Raw genomic sequence first — 19910 nt, 5'->3', positions numbered from 1 at the left:
CGGCGCCTGCACAGCCTTAGTCTGAATACATTTTTGTTGTTATCGAGCGCTGTTATCGCCTCCTTTCCGCCTTTTTGTCCTTCGGAAAACAAAATAACACACAGGCCACAAAGCCGGGCGCTGAGGACGAGCAGCAACACGCTCACTCAAACCTGGAAAGCAACAGTTTTCATGGGAACACTGTAAAAAAAAGTCAGGACAGGACTTTCTCATCAACTTTGAACTATTTCAACTTAATTAAACTAGTTATTTTCAGGCCTTGTAAGAATTTAAAAACAGTCCGTCTGACTTGAAGTCTTTTGACATGAAATGATCAGTTGGATGAACATCAGTCAACTCATTAAAGCAACATATTTACGCTGCAAATTCACCACAACAGGGCCATTTAGAGCATAACTGCCTCGCTTAGCAACTCCTGCCTTGCACATTAGCTGTTGACAAAGGGATCAGAGCACCTGGATATTACTCCCAAACCAGTATTTGGACTAGCAGCTCCTCCTCAGACTCTCTTCTCCAAACACGAGAAAGCTAATGAGTCCCTGAGCAACAGTTTGCTCAAGGTGAAAGGATATTAAGAAGACTTGCTTGGCAACAAGTTTAAGTGCATGCTAATGAGCAGCGAGGGGAACAGCACTCGTCTCAAGAGGGAGAGAAAAGCAGGAAGTGAGAGCTGAAATACTAAAAAAAAGGCCGGAAATAAAATGCATGTCGAGGGGATGTTAATCTAAAAGGGTCTGAAAAGGCGGTTTACTGCTTTCACCTGGAGTTTATTCACTTATATCTACTCAAGCAGCTTCTGCCATCACAGATAAAAACACAAGCATCCCAGATTTAAAAACCGAAAGCCTCCTGATGTCCCGGGAGCCCCGACACGCGATGATATAAATCAGTCCGAGGCCGACATAAACCTCGCAACTCCAGTTTTTGCTGATTCTCCTGTTTCTACTTGAACTGAAATACCAAACACACACACACACACACACTCTCTGAGGTTATGATTTTCTTTCACAAACCACCGTGTAATTTTAAAAATACACGGTTGTCATTTTAAAAACAAGGCTGCGTTTCTTCACTCCCCCGAAGAAGCTGACACGGTGGAAACACACGGCTCGGCCCGACAGAAGCTGCATCCATTGAGAGAAAATTTGGTCTCCAGACTTCCTTCCTGTTGGCACGGCTTTATCTGTCGGTTTCAACAAGCGGGGAGGGCGTAACGCCGGTGACATCAGCAGTAACCAGGCAGCCAAAATCACTGTCTGACAGGGCCTATTCTCCCTCGGAAATCAAAACAACTTGTGGTCGTACTTTTAAAGCGCTGACTTTAGTTAGACAAGTTAGAAGTGCAGGTTATTTTGGTGAAGATTTAATGTTGTAACTGAGGGAAAGTTCACATTTTTCACAACGTTATGACGACATCAGCAGTCACAAGGCAACATGGGACTTCACATCTTCTGTCGCAGCTTTTAAAGTTTCTCAAGTTGCTTTTAATGTGCTGTAAAACTGATAATGACACGTCCGAATAGGAAGTCTGGGAGAGTCTTAAAGCTGCACAAGTAAAGAGGAAGCACTACGATGTTTAGGCTACACTCATATCTTTACAAAAATACGGGAACAACTGCTTCAAACGTCTTGTCCCGGCTGCACCAGGATTCGACCTTGTTCGAGGTTTCTTCCCGTTTAGACAGGAAGACCCAAAACAGTAACGTGACAAGTCGCTATCAGCACTCAGCAGTCCGTTGATATCTACATCTAACATTTGCATAAACTTTAAACGTGTCGTCCTGCTTCAGAGCGTGCTCTTCTGCTGTGTTTTTAAAAAATGTAGATTCACTTTGAGACTTAAACTCAGCACAAGCTGACCATAACACATCTGCAGGAGGTTAATAGAGATGCTAATCAATACCAATGACTCAGTAATGGCCTCGCCAGGAGCTGCACCCTTTCAAAGAAAAACACTTTAATTGGCGAACTGGAAGCATCTCCCACAGCGAGCCGCTGAGGTCTGACGATGACGTCAAAATGACATCAGCAACGCAGTCGTCAGTTAATGTGCGATAAATCTCTTCCATGCGACGCTCGTTAGGAGTTTGTTGTACTGAAGGAGAGTCCTTGACGCTGAGATGACATCATCAGTAACCGGGCAGATGTCACAGCTACTCCCACAAACACTGCTGGCACCATAACTCACTTTAATGGTTGTTTATATGTTCTGATGTTAAGTCAAAACTAAATACAGCGCGTTCATCACGTTGATGAAGTGTGTTTCCATCTGTGTGTGTGTGTGTGTGTGAGTTGAGAGAGAGAGCACGTAGTGACTCATTACAGGAATCATGTGACACGCTCTCTGAGGTCTGAGGTTAGCGTTAGCCACACTAGCATCCAGAGAGCAGCTTTTTTTTGTGTGTGTTACAGAACTACAACCAGCACCTCCGGCCTCTCGTAGCTCTATTATTAAGGGTTAGAGGCCACAAAGCTCAACAGAGGAAGGAAAAGAGGTCGCTGGTCTCAAACCATTCAAGGAAGCCAAGTTTTACCGCGAGCAACTGATTTCAAGACTTATTCGAACAAGTGGGTCATTCCTGAGAGGCAGGTAATATCAGATAGATACGACGGTAAAACAAGAACGATAGATAACTGAATGTTTTGCATTCAGTCAGACGTCCTCGCTCCCCTCGACTCTTCTCTACTCATGCTCTACCGCTGCACATCTTTTACTACGACGTCTTTTAACTGTGCAGACAAATCACAAACTAAACAGGACGAGTTATTCTTCTAGGCCTTGCAAAGCCAAAACAGCATGTACCGTCAAATAAACCCTTTGATGCGAACATTTATAAGATGATAAACTGCTCAAATAAACCTGTCAGTGCAAGGATCACGAAGAACATCGCTACATGTGAGATTTGACTTTTATAGAGTGTGCATTAAATGCTGTTTTATAGATATAGGATAGTAGAGAGAAGACAGGAAATGAGGGGATGTAAAGATGAGGTATGACATGCAGCAGAGATCCTCAGCTGGAGATGAAGCAGGGATGTAGTGCTTTTAAAACTCCAGGTCGCCCCAGATTTGGCTTTTAGATCTCCGCGTTCATGAATTTCCCTGACTTCCAGATGCTCCTAATGTCCTCGCAGGATTTCATTTAGTGTGCTCGAGTTGTTTTATTCGTTTTAAACATATGAATGAAGATTTATTATGGTCTTAAAGCAGGGACGCGGGAAGCCGGCCAGTCTATATAATGACGTCATGTGTTTTGTATTAACACAACACAACATATTTTGGGTCAACTAGAGTCAACAACAGCAAGGAGATGAAGGGGGAGAGAAAGTGCCCAGCCTCCATTTAAAAGTTGCTCAATTCTGTGAGTTGTTGAGTTAGGGGGAGCGTTATGAGCTTTGTGAAACACTGTTGATGATAAATACTTAATCATTTGGGCATTCTTGTACATTCAGCATTAAAAGAGAAACATTAAGTTGCTTCTTTTCTTGTGTGAAGTGTCAGTTTGTTGCTGTACCAGCCTGTCTGCTTCCCTGTCTCACCTGATTGAACACAGTTTCTACTCATTTCCTCATTTACACTAAATTATTTGACTGTAAACATCCCAAATTTCACAAATAGAGAGAACAGTAACCAATATGTGTGACTTCTTTGATGCCTGTTGTGAACGTCTCCCAGACTCCCTTTAAAAAACGCTCAATTTTGTGAGATTTTGAGTTAGGAGAAGCATTATAAACTTTGTGAAACGCTGTTAATGATAAATACTTAATCACTTAGGACTTCTTGTAAAATCGGCACATGTTATAGCCTCGTTTCAGGATGCTGCAGCTGCCTCAGCACCCCAAACACACAACCTCTTCACGCTAACCAGCTTCACTTCATCCCGCTGTTACCTGAGCTGAGAGGGGGCACGTCGTCCGAGCTGGAGAAGTCCAGTGTGGCTCCTGCGATGTCCACCATATCGTCATCATCATCGTCACTTGGGTGATGAAGGCCGTCAAAGCTACCGGAGCAGTAGCCGGGGTTTTCCATCATCTTAAATCCTGTTTTACAAGCAGCAGAGGAGAGAGACCGGTTAAGAAACAGCGGCAGCCTCGGAGACCTCGCCAGTCACTCGCGTCGGCTTTACCTATGTCCCCGTGGGCTGCATATTTTTTAAACAGGCTCTTCACAAACCGAGACATTGTCCCCGAAAGACAGCAAAGCCAAAGCGGCTTCTTAAACGTCCAGCCTTTTTAATTTCCCCTGCGTTTCATCGATCAGCTTCTCGGGAGGTGTTGCAGAGCTCCTATCAGCCGCTTCATCGTCGCCAGTAAATGACAGCGCATCTCTAGTTACAGGGAAGTTTTCGCAATCGTTTCCTCTCCGTTTTTTTTTTTACGCTCCTATTGCTGCTATGACTAAAGCTGAGAGCTGCAGAAACAAACCGCCCCACGCTGATAAACAAACCGCGGCCGGCGGAGGGGGAGAAAAAAAAAAAGCAGATTATTAGCCTAGCTTGAGCGGTTAGTTAGCCGCTGCTCTTGTGCCGAACCTCACTCACAAAACCACCAATTTAACCGCTGAGCTGACTTCGGTTGAATGTCGCCGCGCTTAAGTCACGACTATTGGGACGTAGCTGTCGAGATGAAGAAGAAACATGTCAAAATGAGGCCGGACTTTACCTGCGAGGGCGGAAAGCAGCGGTCCAGCTCGGCGGAGAGGTCTTGTGACTCGGATTTGCCCCGCCGCCGTCTCCTACTGTAGGCTGCTTATGTCAACAACAGCCAGCGTAAACTTAAAGCTCCGCTGCGGCGGCTCCGAGAAAACCCTGCGTCATCCTCCGTCCGCCGAGACGGCTGCTTTTAAAACGCGACACACGCTCTCAAATAGCCTCCAGCGGACTGTTATACTCAGCCAACACACAAAACTAACGAGATAATGTGAAATTATCCGCAGTGGTCGATGTTTTCGCCACTTCAAACCTGGGGGGCGACAAGCTAGCGGCAAGCTAGCTGAAGATTAGCGACAACTTCCGGTCACTCAGATGATAAAGTTATCATAACGTTACACATCTTGTGATTTTACAGGCAGAAGTTAGTCACATTTTTATTTAACATTAAGTGACATTCGCACATTAAATTAAATCGTTGCCGCTGTGGCAAAAAAGTGTTATACGTCGTTTTAATTTGAAGGGGAAATCGCTCAGTTTCCGGTTTAACCGCCTTATCGCCGCTGCTTGACGCGATGATACGCACGACAGGACGAACCAATCGAGCCCAGAGTCATCGCCGGTTCTCCAACTGGGTCAGTGGAGCAGTTCGATTAATCGGTCATCAATATTTACCAGCTTCTCAGCAGCACATTTTTTTAGACAGGATGATCCAAAAAGCTCATTTAAACATGAATCTTAGATGTTTCTATACATATTTAAACTTTTAATGTGTAAAATGTTTAATTCAGAAGGTTGGGGGTGAGGAAAACTATGTTGTGTAGGATGTTTTTCTACCGTGTCTCTGTTTTAACAGTTTTAAAACATACTTTACTTTGTTTGTGACATGTTTTTCGTTCTTATTTGGAAATCAAATAGTAGCAAAAGTCTAAATATACAGTACATGTGTTGTTAAAGTGTCATGTAGCAGAGTGGACCACTTCAATGGGTTTTTAAGACGGTTAAAGGGCGACCCCTTGTGGCCATTTATAAAACATGAACCAGGACTCCAAGTACATTTACTCTTCTTGAGTATTTCCAATTATAGGGAGCTTTATACTGCACTACATCTGTATATATCATTTAGTATACCATATACCCTGTTGGAGTAGCTGGAAAATGCATCATCACAACGCAAAGCTCATGCAAAGCTGACTTTTTTAGAGATATGTAGTTCAGCAGCACTACAAACATATGATGATCTTCTAGACTATGATGCTTTGCTGCACATTAAACCCAGTAAGAGTGTTTAAAGTAGATAAAATGAGCAGTAAAATGTAATATACGACTAAATATAGTATGATACAGAACTGGCTGTATCTCAAAAGCTACACACAGTTATATGAAACCGTTGGTACCACTGGATTCAGAACAACTTAAATGACTGCTAAACTTATTGTTGTGCTTTTATTTTGAAGGCATGATAAATACATACTTCTTCCACCACTAAGGAGGCGTTGTGATGTCCTGCTTCATGTCTGTAGCTTCTGATGAATCATTGCGAGCTCTCCTCCTCCCCTCCTGTCTCGTTTCTGTCTGCACACCTCCCTCTCATTCATCTCCTCCTCCTCCTCCTCCTCCTCCTCCTCTTCCTCCTCAGCCCAACACAAACATTCCTCCACCCTGCCTCCCACCGTGTGTCTTGTTTCACTGGTGGCCTGTTTCTCTTCACTTCCTCCACATCCTCTCATCCATTCATGTGAGTTTTTGTTACTAAATCTTCTGTGCTTTCCTTCTCCTCGTGTTCTCAGGTGTTGCCCTCCGCATTTCGTTCTCCCTCCCATGTTTTGTCGTCCATCTTCCTCTTCCTCTTGCTGAAGAATGCAAACTCCCTCACTTCTGCCAAAAACATGGCTTCTTTACATTCAGGACAGCTGTTTTCTTTATTACCACCCCCAGCCCTCTCTCAGGGGGGAGACATGTCCACTTAAAAACACTGTTCAGTGTAATGGCTCCAGCTCTGATCTCCATTCGAAGCTGAAAGATCCACATAAGTTATCGTCTAAAAAATAACCTTCCCCTTCAATCCCTGGAGGAGGATGTGAAGCGGGGTGTAAAAAAAGGCCCGACATAAGCGTTTGATACTGAAAAAAGACAGTTTCTTGTGAAGTAATGCAGATTTACAGTTACAGTTCCTCTGGACAATTAATTAATCAGTCTTCTGCTGTATGGAGGCCAAAGAAAATAACATTAAACAGGTGAAACTGTTGGAGTAACACAAATGTTCAGGTCAAAAGTATCAGAAAAATAAAATATAATGAAACTAAAAGTGAAAATTTTAACTTGATGGTGATATCCTGTCATTTTATAATAATAAAAATGATTTCAAACGTCACTTACAAACTCATAATTGTGATTAAACCTGAATCTATATAGAGAAAATGAGCCCACGTCATAATTTAAAGTGAGTTCGAGGAACTTTTAAGTGTTTATGAAACAGCCTCTGATTCCTCTGATGATTGTTTTTATATAGTCATTATTAATTAATCATTAATATACCTCACACATGACCTCATCGTGATCCATCCTGCGGTCTCTGTGTCACTGCGTCCAAAGCAGCAGGCGCTGGTGTCGTACCGCTTTGTTTTCAAAGGGGGCGCTACAATCAACAAACACTGAAACTTCCTCATCGTCACTTTAAACACACAAAAAATCATCTTACTGTCATTTTATAAAGAAAAGCATCAATCTCGACTTCAAATCTTATAATTCTGACCTGGAAATTAAAGAAATTGTGACTTTCTACGTCACACATTTTATTTAAATAACCCAAAATCTTTAGATTTCTCTCCGACGGCTTCGATCTGGATGAAAGAACGAACATTTAACAATAAGAAGTTTGATTATAAGTCAGTACTGACACATTTCTGACTGCTGATTTGTGGGTTTTTTAGTCTTCCATATATTTCAGTGCGTAGGACCGACTCAGTCGACTGTTTCTGAGGGAATTAAAGTCTTGTTATTACCATTATTTAGCCCTTTTACTGTAAATGCACCTTAGTGTGGCGATCAAATCAGTAGATTGACTAAAGTTTTGATTGTTGTTGTTTTTTAAACTTTTAAAAGTCCATTTCTGAACTTTTTAAAACATTTTTTACGATGCAGCTCTTCCATCTTATTCAAAAAGTCTCCATCGACCATCTGTTTTGATTTGTTGATTTCTAATCTCTAGTTCGAGGCTTTAATTTACTCTCCGGCCTCCTGCTGACCCGTCCACCACACCACAAGGTCATCAATAAGTTTTAATGAGCTGAACACCTCCAGTACATTAATGACACCAGCACCAACATCTCTCCAGCTCCCGCAGAGCTGCTGAACAACTCCGGCCTCTGGACTCCACTCACCATCCGTCAACCTCCATTTCTCCGTCAGCCGTATTTACTCAACCGTCCAACCACATCCAAACAACAGGGAATACGTTTTGGTCACCGGGCGATCGAAGAGCCGTAAAGAGGCTATTCACAGAGGAGGGTGTAAATCAGGACAGGAGACGAGGAGCTAGTTTAAAATACTATTATTATTATTTATGGTTCTTTTTCCTCACAGGAGTGTTTTTGCAGTTACAAACGTTGTAATGCATTTTTACAAAAAAAGAGGGTTTGTATAGAGTGAACACATGAACAGAAGAAATATTCTCTCTTGCTCCAACAACAACTTGTTTTCCTCTCTTGCTAGGCATCCAGTCGGTTTAGAAAAAGGCTGTTATAGTACAAGAATACACATAATATGTACAGGACAGGATAATGGTTTAAGTTCAGGGATGTTTGGTGTTAAAACAGCAGGAAACATCTGGGAACAAATGAAGGAAATGGGGCAAAAACCAAGTGTTTGATCAACAGTGAACCAGAGAAAAGGTGTTTGTGTTTTTCACTTAACGTCAGCAAGTCCACCGTTCAACAGCCACAATATACACATGTCCTCGTCACAATACTTCACATCTCGTCTACAGCTGCAGTTTTGTTTTCTTGTTTAAAAAAAAAAAGGTTTTCAAAGACAACAGTGATAAAATGTGTAAAACTTGTCCGGTCCAAGGTTTTAGGATACCGGGTTAAAGCTCGGGAGACTTTGGCAGGATCACAAATCAAATCAAATCAAATCAAATCAAATCAGATTAAATCAAAGGTTCTGACACTTTAAACAATTTAGAAAAACATATTTTGCTCAAGTTTTAAAGGGACAGTTTGATATTTCGGGAAATACACTTATTTGCTGCTTTTGCCAAGATTTAGTTGAGAAGATCGACACCACTGTTGATCATGAAGCTAAATCCAGTAGCCCATTAGCTTAGCTTAGCTTAGCATGAAGACTGGAAACAGAGGGAAAATGCGAGCCACACTTCAGTTGCGTTAACATCTGCAGCTGCAAATGGCATTTTACAATATTGGCTAGTGGTGATGTTCAAGTGTAAAAACAATGATAAGCTAGCTGTTTAGGACAAAGAGGCAAGCTAGCTTGACTAGCTAAGTCAGGTAGCATGCCTGTTTTGTTTGGATTAGGTTAACAACATATAGTGTGTAGTTAGTGAGCTTTAGCGGTGCTGGTAGCAGTTAGGCGGATTTTGCCAGGCTAGCTTTTTGCTGGTTGTTTATAGTCTTTATGCTAGGCTAAGCTAATCTAAGCTAACCACCTTATACTCATCATACAGACACAAAAGTGGTATCAATCTTCTCGTCTAACTCTCAACAAGAAAGCGAAAACATGTCCTTTAAACTACAGTCTCAGTTTTTAGGGACACACGACCAAAACTGCAACTCTGCTTCGGCGACAAACCAAAAACTCTCCTCGGGATTCACTCCTCATCAAAAATATACAGTAAACGTCGACTCTTCCCGGTTCTTCTCGTTCATCTTTTACAACCAACTTTGTACAACCGATTCCAGTCATTTCACGAATCAAACTCACTATATACACATCGTATACATTATAAACACAAGTGTCTTCTGTACATAACAGTTAATGTGTGACAGTAAAACAGAGTCGGTGGGGTCTCAAACTCCACACGGTGAAACGTGTCGCAGCCACACAACATTACAGTAAAGGTATACAAAGGTGATATTGTGATATTACGGTGGATAATACAGTATACGTGTGCTGTACGTGGGTGTCAGCCAGCAACAAACAAAGGAGAAACTCGGCTAACAATCCCAGTGGCAGTTTAATAACGCTGCAAGTAACATCCCACAATACTTGACTTTAGTGTCGCTAACGGAAACACACAGTTTCTTAGTGTGAAGCACCGAAAAAAAAAAAAAAGTCTCCCTCGATTCTCTGAACCGGGAGATTTAAATACAAAAGAAAAACACACACACACACAAAAAAGCAGCGTCTCAGTGACACAATCATCAAGAGAAAATGTCTTTGGCAACGTAGTGATACTGGTTAGGATAGTTTTACAGTACGTGTTTCAGGCACATCGCGTGAAGCAGAGTCTCTGCTGTGGATTCAGGAAATAAAATGTGGTTTAAATTTGGGGAGAACGTCTTCTTCATCGTTTCAGCGACGTCGAAATCCATTTTTATCCTCCTTTCCTCGGCTTTTCTTCATCTTCTTGGTCTAAAGTCCAGTCTTCTTTCTTTTTGGACACCTCTGGACTCGTGCCTCCTGGCTGTTAGTCAAGTTTTCCCCCGCCTACCTAAAATCTTTCAGGGTGTTTGAGCTGTTATAGCTGTTGGTTTCGACCTCTAACTTCTGGATCAACACCTCCGCTAATCCTTAAAGGAACAGTTTGACATTTAGGCACGCTAAACACGAAGCTAGGGCCGGCAGACGGCTAGCTTAGCTTAGCATAAAAACCCCGGGAAGGACTGTAAATGTCAAACTATTCCTCTGCTTTGACAAACATGCACACTCCGTGTTTACTGCCTCAACGTTTCAATAGTGTCCGTATCCCATCGACATTCCCATCCCGATCCCCAGCCCCAGCCCCAGGCCCAGGCTCTCCCTCAGCCCCCTCAGCTGCTCCTCTCCCAGCCGGATCTTGTCCTCCAGCTGCCTCTGCTCCACCAGCAGGGCGGCCTTCATCTTCACAAAGTGGCTACGAAGGGAAAAAAAACAGAGATAAACATTTTCTTTTCATTCAAGGTTCCTGTTAATGTTGCCTGTCACCTAAATCTGAGTCATTTTTTTGAATATTTTCTCAATTTTGCCCAAAAACGCTGCTGTGCTTCCATTATAATGTGCGATGAGGTCGTGTTGGGTCGTACCTGTAGTCTCGGTGCTGCTCGGGGGAGAGGCAGCGGGCCAGCACCCGGCTGACGGCCTGCTCTCTGCGGTCGACGTGGTCCTTCAGGTCCTGAGCCTCAGACAGCTGCCTCATGAGCTGACGCTTCTTCTCCAGCAGGGGGAGCTGGAGGGCAGCGAGCGGGGTGGTTAGAGGCGAGACACTGAATGCATCACACGAGGAGATCTTAAAGTATCGTTTAAAATGTCTGCAGGCTTTAAAGACTCACCCTCTCGTGGTGCTCCGTCTCGGGGTCCAGTGTGTCCAGCGTGGTCTCCACCCTCAGCAGCCTCCCGGACAGCGACAGCAGCAGGCTGACCACCTTGTCCAGGTCGCCGATGAACATGCGGAACTTGTCCACCTCGTTGGGTTTACACACCGAGACCACCATGCTCTCCACCTGGGGACGAGGACGGAGACGCAAGCTGGAGATCAGGTTTTCTGGCCCTGATCCTGATCTGAGTCTTAAAACTTAATATCTTTAGGCTTTTTTTCCACAAACAAGCATCAAAATATGTGATATTGTGCTTGAGAATAACATTTTTCTCTGCTTTATCATTTTTTATATATCTCTGGATACATTTAGAAGATACTCAGTGAATTAACTGACCATGACAATAATTGTTAGTCGCAGCTCTACAAAGGAAACATACAAATATGGAGGCGAGTGAGTGAGAAAGACGCCATCTTGCATCAATTAAGAGCTAAAAAAACAAGTAAACGGAGCTCAAGAAGGTCTTTTGCTCTAAAAACTAGGTCGTAAATGTATTTATAAAGTAAAAAATGTTGAAAATTCATCCACTTCAGCTTCTAAAATGTGACGGTTTGATAGAAATAGAATATTTTGGGTGTTTGAAAGCACCACCTGCCTTGAGACAAGCTTTTTTTCTGTGTTTTATGACATTTTTATAGATTAAATGGTGAATTTAAAAAACAATCAACTGGTTTATCTTCAATAAAACAACTACTAGTTACAAAAAAGTTGAACCAGATCTTAGAAATGTGATACATTTGCTAGTCGCAGCCCGAAAAACACACAAAATGGATCAAAGAAGGCCGGTCAGTGAGTGTGGAGCCAGTTTGAGGAGGCACGTTGGCACCAGTCAGAGCTGGTGGGCGAGAAAATGAATGAATGAGAGGATGAAGTCCGTCCCCACCTCCTCTCCCAGCTGTGCGTTGGCTCTGATGTCCTCCTGCAGTCCCCTCTGAGCTTCTCTCAACACTCCCAGCTTCTTGCGGAGGCTCTCCATCAGCTGTTTCTGCACCACAGAGGGAGAATTGTTCAGAAATGGAAATAACAGGCGACACGTCCATCAGCTTCACAGCGTCATCGCGTTAACTCTCAGCAGCAGGACGGCGGCTGCGACGCGTTACCTTGTACGTCAGCTCGTCGTCGTCGTCCCTCTCTCTGTGATCGGTGAAGTCCTTCATCTGTGACAGCAGCTGAGCTTTGGCCGCCGACGTGCTGTAATAGGACGAACAGCTGGAGCTCGCACCGGACCGCCTGAAGGAGGAGGAGGAGGGAGGGAGTGTATTTTATTTAGGCAGAGATGAAACACGGAGGCAAAGCAGTAAAACAGACACACGGTCGTAAAATACAGTGATTAGGAAAGTACATAAATAAGCAACGCGATCAATTATCTGGGGCCGAGTGAGACAAAGGAAAAACAGGCAGCAGATGGGAAACATCTCAACTGCAAACAAGCAAACAGAGAGACGGAAATAATGAGAAGCTGAAGCTGCAGAAGAAGAAGCGTTATTATTAAAACCTGCTCGTGTATGTTTAGTTTTAATGTCCTGCAGACAGCAGGACTCACTGGGCATGAAGCACATTTATGTGTTGTTGTCTTCATACATGTACTCTCTGATTATGTATCAGGGCTGTTTTGTGTTGTGTAATCATGTAATATGATGCTTTACGACTGTGATTTGATTTTTGTGACGTTTAAAATAGTAACTGACTGATTATCGTGGCCGATATTCAGCATTTTTCTACATATCAGTGTGATTGTTTTTGAAATAAATGAATTTAAGATGCTACTCAGGCTCTGTTGTCGTTGTCCCGCCCACAAAACTATCTGACTGGTTACCTGTCACTAGTAAAAGCCTGTCAGCACTGAGCAATCTGAAGTAACTAGTAACTAAAATGATCAGATAAATGCAGCAGATTGGAAGTTTAAACTAGCAGAAAATGTAAATACTCGATGTACAGTAGCCGGTCAGGCTGGTCTGTCACTCATGGTGTTTGCTAAGTAGCTAACTGAAAGCTAACTGTTTATTTGACAGGGACAGTGATCTACCAACTACATGTCGCCCGAACCTGCAGACAGACTAAAAAAAAGAGGGCTGAAAACTGTGAGAAGCAACATGAAGTAAACACAAACTGATTCTGCCGTCTGTGTTCACTTCCTGTTACATTTCCCTGCGATGATCTAAACTCTCTCGGACTCGTCTTCTCTGTCACACATGTGGCAGCAGTTACCCGTCTGGCACCTGCTCCTGCCAAAACAAACCGTTTGTGAACGTAACACGGAGGAAAAAAAACCAGGAGTCTGGCTGCAGCGAGCTGCTCTGGAAAGGTTGTGGGAAAGAGGGAACGAGCTTAGTGACAAGAACAGTTAAGTCTTGTACAAATCAAATGGTGTGTGTAATTAATGCACGACACACACACACACACACACAGACACACACTCAGACTTGAGCCTCTCACCTATCCAGGCTGTCGGTGCTGTGCTCCGTGGTCTGGTAGGCCCCTCTCCAGCTCTCCGTGCCCGACTCTCCCTCGCTGCTGTGGGGGAAGAGCTCCTCCAGGCTCAGCCTCTCTCGGCTGCTCTCCCCGACCTCCAGCTCCTCCTCCAGGGAGCCGCTCTCCACCCTCGTCCTGCCCGACGGCGAGGCCTCGGAGTCGGGTAAGGTGTCGATGTCGGTCTCCAGGACCGTCACCGGCAGCGCGAAACACGGGAGCTCGCTCGTGATCGGCTCGTCCACGGGAAGTCCCTCGTCCTCCTGGAAATCGTCGATGTCTGTTTCCATTGGGACGTCCAGGTCCGCGTCCAGGCTGTGGGCAGGACTCGGGCTGAGGGTCGTCTCTGATTCTGTCGCCGGTTCGGGGATCTTCTGCGGATCGATGCTCTGAAAGCCTCGGTTGATGCGGAGCTGCTGCTCGTAATCGGAGGCGAAGTAAGAATCAGGAGGTAAAGCCTCGCCGACGCCTCCGTTCTCTAATACGGGTCGACGTGCAGGGTCGCTATGAACTCTGGGAGATGAGGCTCTGTCCCACTCGGCTCCTGGTCTCACGTTGGACTGCTGCTTGTGAGGTTTCACTGGGACTCTGTCCTGATCGGGGCCGCGGCTGAAGTTCATCTCAGATAAACTGCAGAGACACAGAGAAACTTTATTAATACAAAAGATATTAGTTTTAATTCGTATAAAAGCTGGAACTTCCTGCCCCGCTCACCTGTTCACGCTGTGCTCTGTCGGTGGAGGTGGAGGCAGAGATGATAACGCCTCCACCCTCTCCTGCTGGACACCATACGTGCCCCTCAGGTCCCTCTCTCTCAGGGGTGGAGCCACCGGTCTGAAGCCTCTCCTGGAGAACATCGGACTGGGCGGGGCGACGGTGAAGGGCAGCTCCTGGAACTGATCCTGATTCTGATTGGACGGAGCGTGGGAGAAAGGCTGCTCCTGCACGTGTGGGTGGCTCTGATTGGACGAGGCGTGGGAGAACGAGTGTTCCTGGGTCTGAGCCTGGCTGCAGTTGCAGCGCGGGCAGCCCTCGGACACCTCCCGTCTCTCCGGGGGGAGACTGTAGGACCTCTGTCTGGACGTTTCGGCTGGAGGGAGGTGCGAGGAGGAGGAGTGAGGCGAGTAGTGGCCCTCTGTGGCGTCGAAGGAGGGAGGGATGGAGTGAGGAGAAGGAGAGGAGGAGGAGAAGAGGGTGTGGTGAGACGCTCGCCTGCGGTGGAACTGCTCCCACTTCGGGGGCGGCGGTCTCGGGGGAGGTGGCATCTTCTTCCTGTTCGGCCTGGCGGCGTTGGCGGCTTCTCCTCTCCTGACGACACCCGCTCCTTCCTCCACCTCGCTCAGGGTCTGGCTGGTGGCCGTGGAGATCGCCGGTGACCAGCGGTGGCTGCTGTCGAAGCGGAGGTCGTTTTCAGACATGGCTCGGCCTCGGAGCGAGAGAGGAGCCGGCGGCGGGGCGAAGGCGTACCCGTTGCGGTCGTCGTTGCTGCTGTCGACCTGTCTGGGGCCCCATCGACCCTGCTGGGGCTGCTGATGGTACTGATTAACGCTCTCTGGAGGTCTGGACTCACGTCTCCAGCTCGGGTAGTCCCTGTGGAAACATTAAAGTGAGATCTTAGTGTCAAACTCTCCATTATTAATAACTCAAGATGTCTCGTGTCTGTGCGTTAAGTGTGTAGCTTGAGCCAGGGCGTCATTAGCCTAGCTTAGCATCAAGACGGGAAGCTCTAAAGTAACAACTTATGGTTTTAGATTATAGTTATGTGGTGTAACTGTTTCTTGACAAACAATAGACGGATGCGATGACGGTTTGCAGCGTTCTTGAGTTTTGTCGTCACAGCGAGGTGTTTTCCAAACTCTGTGCTGAGATTTAACAGTTTTTACATGTTTGTTTGTGGATAATCACACAAACACAAATAAAATGTGTAAAAAGTGTATTATTTATGGCTGCAACTAACAGTTTTATGACTCTTGTTTCCGAAAAGCCCAAGATGACGTCCTTAAATGTCTTTTTTTGGTCCACAACCCAAAGATATAGAAAATAATCACATTTAAGAGGCTGGAATCAGAAAAACTTGGGTCATTCTTTCCTTAAAAATGACTCAAAACAATGAATCAACGTTGGAAGGAGTTGGCGATTAATTGAAGCTAGCCGTTTCCCCTGTTTCCTGTCTTTATGCTAAGCTAAGCTAACAACATCCTGACTCAAGCTCTGTATTAATGCACAGACATGAGAGTGGTATCTATGTTTTTCTTGGAAATAAAGCTATTAAGTTCCCAAAAATGAGAACTTTTACTTTAAAAATTGATGATTAACGAGCAACCGTGAAAAATTATGTTCAAAAAACAAAAAAAAACACAGTGAAAGAGTAAAAAAAACTGATTGTTTTTCTTGGCAATCAATACAAGAGAACTGACATCTGTCATCAGATTCTTCTATAGCTACATTTTGATCACTTCAAACCAGTGATAAAAGCACAGAAAAATACACAAAACACACAAATCTCATGCAAAATACACAAAAATACGTCCTAAACTTGTCAGAAAATCCGGATCTCATCACTCATCGTGACCCTTGAAGGTAAATACGGACGTGCGGTTGTGATTTTTTGCCGATTCTCGTCGAGAAATGTTACGAAACAAAAACAATCGGTGGTTAAATTACAGTAAATGTTTCCTGTGTGCGCTCCAGACTCGCTCAACTGTTTCCGTCAGGTCAAATATGAGTAGGGGCCTTTCTTTACAAGCCATGCGTGTCCTTAATGCCCCCCTCACGTCCCAACATACATCCAACCACATATCATTATGGTCACAGTTTAAAGCACGGATGATTGCTCCGCACACTTAAGAGCTCGTTATAGTCGAATCACATCCAGGCATGACTGAGGAGGATTTCCGCCTGTTGGTGCACAATGAGGCCGACCCCACCTTAAAGCCTCCAGAGACTCACTTGGATGAAGAAAGATGGAGCGAGGCAGAAATTAAGAGGCCAGAAGAAGAAATATGACTTGTTTATACGAGCGTATCTGTCTGCGTTTGTGCTGCGTGGCTCAGGACAGGAAGTGGACTCACCTCTCAGTCAGGCTGTACTTCCTGTTCAGCTTGGTCGTTTCCTGTTGCCGGGCGGGATACGTCTGTGGAAGACATTTAGAGCCGGTTAATAACGCCGAAGGAATGAAGGGAAGGCTTCAATCTGGTGCAACAAGTGCTGAGTGCTGATGAAGGGAAGTGGGTGTGTTACTCCACCCCGTCATATACTTCAGTGCTGATAAGGTGAATTAGGGTGGAGGTAGTTTCTGCTGAATTATGACCATTTTTATGACATTTTTTATACTTTCGCATCTCTTTCCAGGGTTGCATGTTCAATGAATCTACCAATTATCTTCTCTGTTGATCATAAAGTCGATAAAATGTCAATAAATAGTGCAAGATTGCTGAGGAAATGTTCTTCAAATCTTCAAATCGCTTGTTTTTGTCTAAACATCAGTCAAAAACCCAAATATATTCAATCCACCATCATAAAACACTTGGAAATGCACCAAACATTCATATTTCAGGCTGGAACCAGAACATTTTTTTGTGTTTTTGCTTATAAACAACAATTAACAGACCCGTTACCAGATGTTTCGACTGGATGTCTTCTGAAAGGAGCAGACAAGACTCCAAAAAGTCTCTCAGCTACAAAATACTCCAGCTATTCACCAACAGAAGCCAAAAGAAGAAGTACTTAATGCTCCTTTGCCCACTAGACAAAGGATTTACATGCAGAGGGCCCATCCAGGTACTTGTGGTACGGAGTTTATTATCACAAAGTTATCAGTTGTTAGCATCTTATAGATTTGATGCTCTGTTGACAGCGAGCGACGGCCAAATATGTAAAACTCACGTCCCAGCAGTCCAACAAAAACACTGTCTGAATGTTCAGATTTACATTGTAGACGGTCAGAAAATATATGTGAACCCCAGCGGCGTGTTTGTGCAGCTTATATCCGCCTCGCTGTGTGGATCTGTGAGCAGTAACGAGAGGGCAATGAGTTTGTTCATCGTTCAACCAGTGGGGTAATAAACTGAGGTCAATGTGTTGTGCAGACGTATCCTGTAGTGTCGCCATGATGAGCAAACTGAGTCTATTAGACCAACAAGAAGCAGTTTTATGACTTATGGGCCTTATTAGTTATTAACTAGCGCGTATAACAAGGATATTAATATAAAGTGTGACCGATAATACTGCTTTTATTTTGACGTTTACTTTGTGTTTGAGAGCGGGACGCAAACATCCTGTCAACCCTTTGACATAGCACTTATTATAGAAGTTGTGCTGATGTAAGACGTTGATGTTTATATATATTTATATAAAATTCATATTCAGGTAGTTCTTAAGGTGGGAATAACATAATGCTCACATAAAACATGGGGGACAGTTTGGGATCAAGTGTTTCTTTTACAGTTTGAGTAGATTGAAAACCGCCAAAATCAAAATTAAATACATAAATGACTCAATTACAAAAAAATAATATACTTTTTACATAGTTTAAATGTGCTTTTTTATTTACTTTTTTACCTGAATGTAATTATAAATATTTAAATGTATTTATTTATTATTTTCAGTTTGCATTTTGCTCCCATTTATTTCCTCAAACTTATTTATCTTTATATAATTTATTTTTACATACATTGAAAACTTACTTTGTTGTGGGGTCAACTTTGAGCCCAACATTACAGTGCATAGATCGACTTTACATGCCCCACTCCCATCGAATAATACATAAATACATATAGAAATATTCATTAATATAAAAATTGAAAATTAATCAATTCAAGTTAAAGAAGTTAATTAGCAAGTAAATAAAAGGGGCATTAATACAAAGGTAAATAAAGACAGAAGCAAATAGCTTCTATAGCTATAACATTATCTATACATGGCATATTTATTAACTTACTGAGTCATTTATATCTTTATTTTTATTTGATTTTGGCAGTTCGTCCTCCGTGGTAAACTGCCAAAACGTAACCAACAAGTAACTCAAAGGAAAAACATTCACTGTGCATGACAACAGTGAATGTGTTTCATTTTGAGCATAACATTTTCTTCCTCATGTCCTGGGAGAGAACGGCTAAATTGCACCAAAGTGTATATTTAATGTTCATATAATGAGGTGGGATGTTAAAAATAATATAATTTAATAGTCAAATTTTGCCAATAACAATTCAGCGGAGCTGTTTCCTCACACTCCTGAAAACACAGCTGCACAATGAGAGCCTGTTGAGTGACAGACCACGATTATCATGACAGCAGCCAGTTACAGTTTTATGTTTTCACATTTGGTTTCCTGCCTTTGTCCAAAACACGCACGCACGCACACACACACACACACACACACACACACACAGACACACAGACACACAACTTAATGAATGAACCTGAATTCCCCGTCTAATCCAAAATGGCAACCGCTGAATATCGAACCTTGTACTCCATCCAGCACATCTGTTACCATTAAAGATATTGGACGTCGTCAGATATAATAAACAAGGAATTCAACGCATGGGGTTATCACCGTGGCATCAAACCAGCGACCTTTCATTTGAAAAGGATCCCAAAAATGGAGACCTCGGGGGAACGAGGCACACGAAAACAACAAGAAGTATCAGCTTGAACCAAATATCTGCTGACCTGAAGCCTAGTTAGTCCAACACAAATGCCAGTTTCGCTTTGCTCAGAGTCAAACGATAAGGTTACTAATATGTTGAAGTTCACAGGACTTTTAAAAGTTCAGACGAGGGGCTGCACCCCCTGCCAAGAGGCTCGCATCAGTTAGTGGTGAAGTTGAAACCCAACGCTGCTATTATCGCTGACACAAGTGTTCGCCGCTGTTGCCCAATCTCCTTCAGTTCCATGAGCTATTTCAATGATTCGCTGAAATATCAATGAGAATTTCAGACTTTGACCGCATGCAGGATGCGAGGTTCAACTTCAAACCGACCGTCCAACCACGGAGCACTTGGACCGAGTGGCCACTTAGCTCCAACATCCAAGTGTGGCTACTCGATCCCTTTCTGGTGCTGGTTTTTACAGAACCGAGATAGTTTTCAGTCTCCAGTGGTCATTTCAGCTCGGTCCAAAACCACAGTCTGATTCCAGTGAGCTGCAAAGTTTATCTTTCACTCTCAAAGGCGTAACAGTGCTGCTGGGGCTGTTATGTAGCTTAGCAGGTCTGCTGCTGGAGGTCGGTTTTGAGGCCAGCAGGCTTGTAAACATGC

The 19910-nt window shown here is 43.8% G+C and overlaps 2 protein-coding genes across 5 annotated transcripts in view; both read right to left on the bottom strand.

The window, feature by feature from the left end:
- clcn5b (chloride channel, voltage-sensitive 5b) overlaps positions 1 to 4965 on the bottom strand; it is a 30479-nt gene extending 25514 nt beyond the window's left edge. The window contains exons 1-2 of one of the 2 annotated variants that reach the window (XM_084343767.1): positions 4662 to 4965; positions 3891 to 4040 (exon numbers count right to left, since the gene is read on the bottom strand). In XM_084343767.1, the coding sequence (XP_084199893.1) occupies positions 3891 to 4032 (142 nt within the window). In that variant the 5' untranslated portion in view covers positions 4033 to 4040; positions 4662 to 4965. Of the gene's footprint in view, positions 1 to 3890; positions 4041 to 4126; positions 4319 to 4661 lie in introns of those variants that run through there. The other variant, XM_084343766.1, reaches the window with a different exon arrangement.
- Positions 4966 to 8184: 3219 nt separating this feature from the next.
- shroom4 (shroom family member 4) overlaps positions 8185 to 19910 on the bottom strand; it is a 67895-nt gene continuing 56169 nt past the window's right edge. For 2 of the 3 annotated variants that reach the window (XM_084345065.1, XM_084345067.1), the window contains 8 exons: positions 16722 to 16783; positions 14365 to 15240; positions 13618 to 14280; positions 12282 to 12411; positions 12065 to 12166; positions 11137 to 11307; positions 10891 to 11033; positions 8185 to 10721 (listed from right to left, as the gene is read on the bottom strand). In XM_084345065.1, coding sequence (XP_084201191.1) covers positions 10559 to 10721; positions 10891 to 11033; positions 11137 to 11307; positions 12065 to 12166; positions 12282 to 12411; positions 13618 to 14280; positions 14365 to 15240; positions 16722 to 16783 — 2310 coding nt within the window. In that variant the 3' untranslated portion in view covers positions 8185 to 10558. The remainder of the gene's footprint in view (positions 10722 to 10890; positions 11034 to 11136; positions 11308 to 12064; positions 12167 to 12281; positions 12412 to 13617; positions 14281 to 14364; positions 15241 to 16721; positions 16784 to 19910) is intronic. The other variant, XM_084345066.1, reaches the window with a different exon arrangement.

This window comes from Pagrus pagrus (assembly GCF_965226575.1).
Source record: "Pagrus pagrus genome assembly, chromosome: 22".
Classification (NCBI taxonomy): domain Eukaryota; kingdom Metazoa; phylum Chordata; class Actinopteri; order Spariformes; family Sparidae; genus Pagrus; species Pagrus pagrus.
This window is presented reverse-complemented; position numbering and strand designations above follow the sequence as displayed.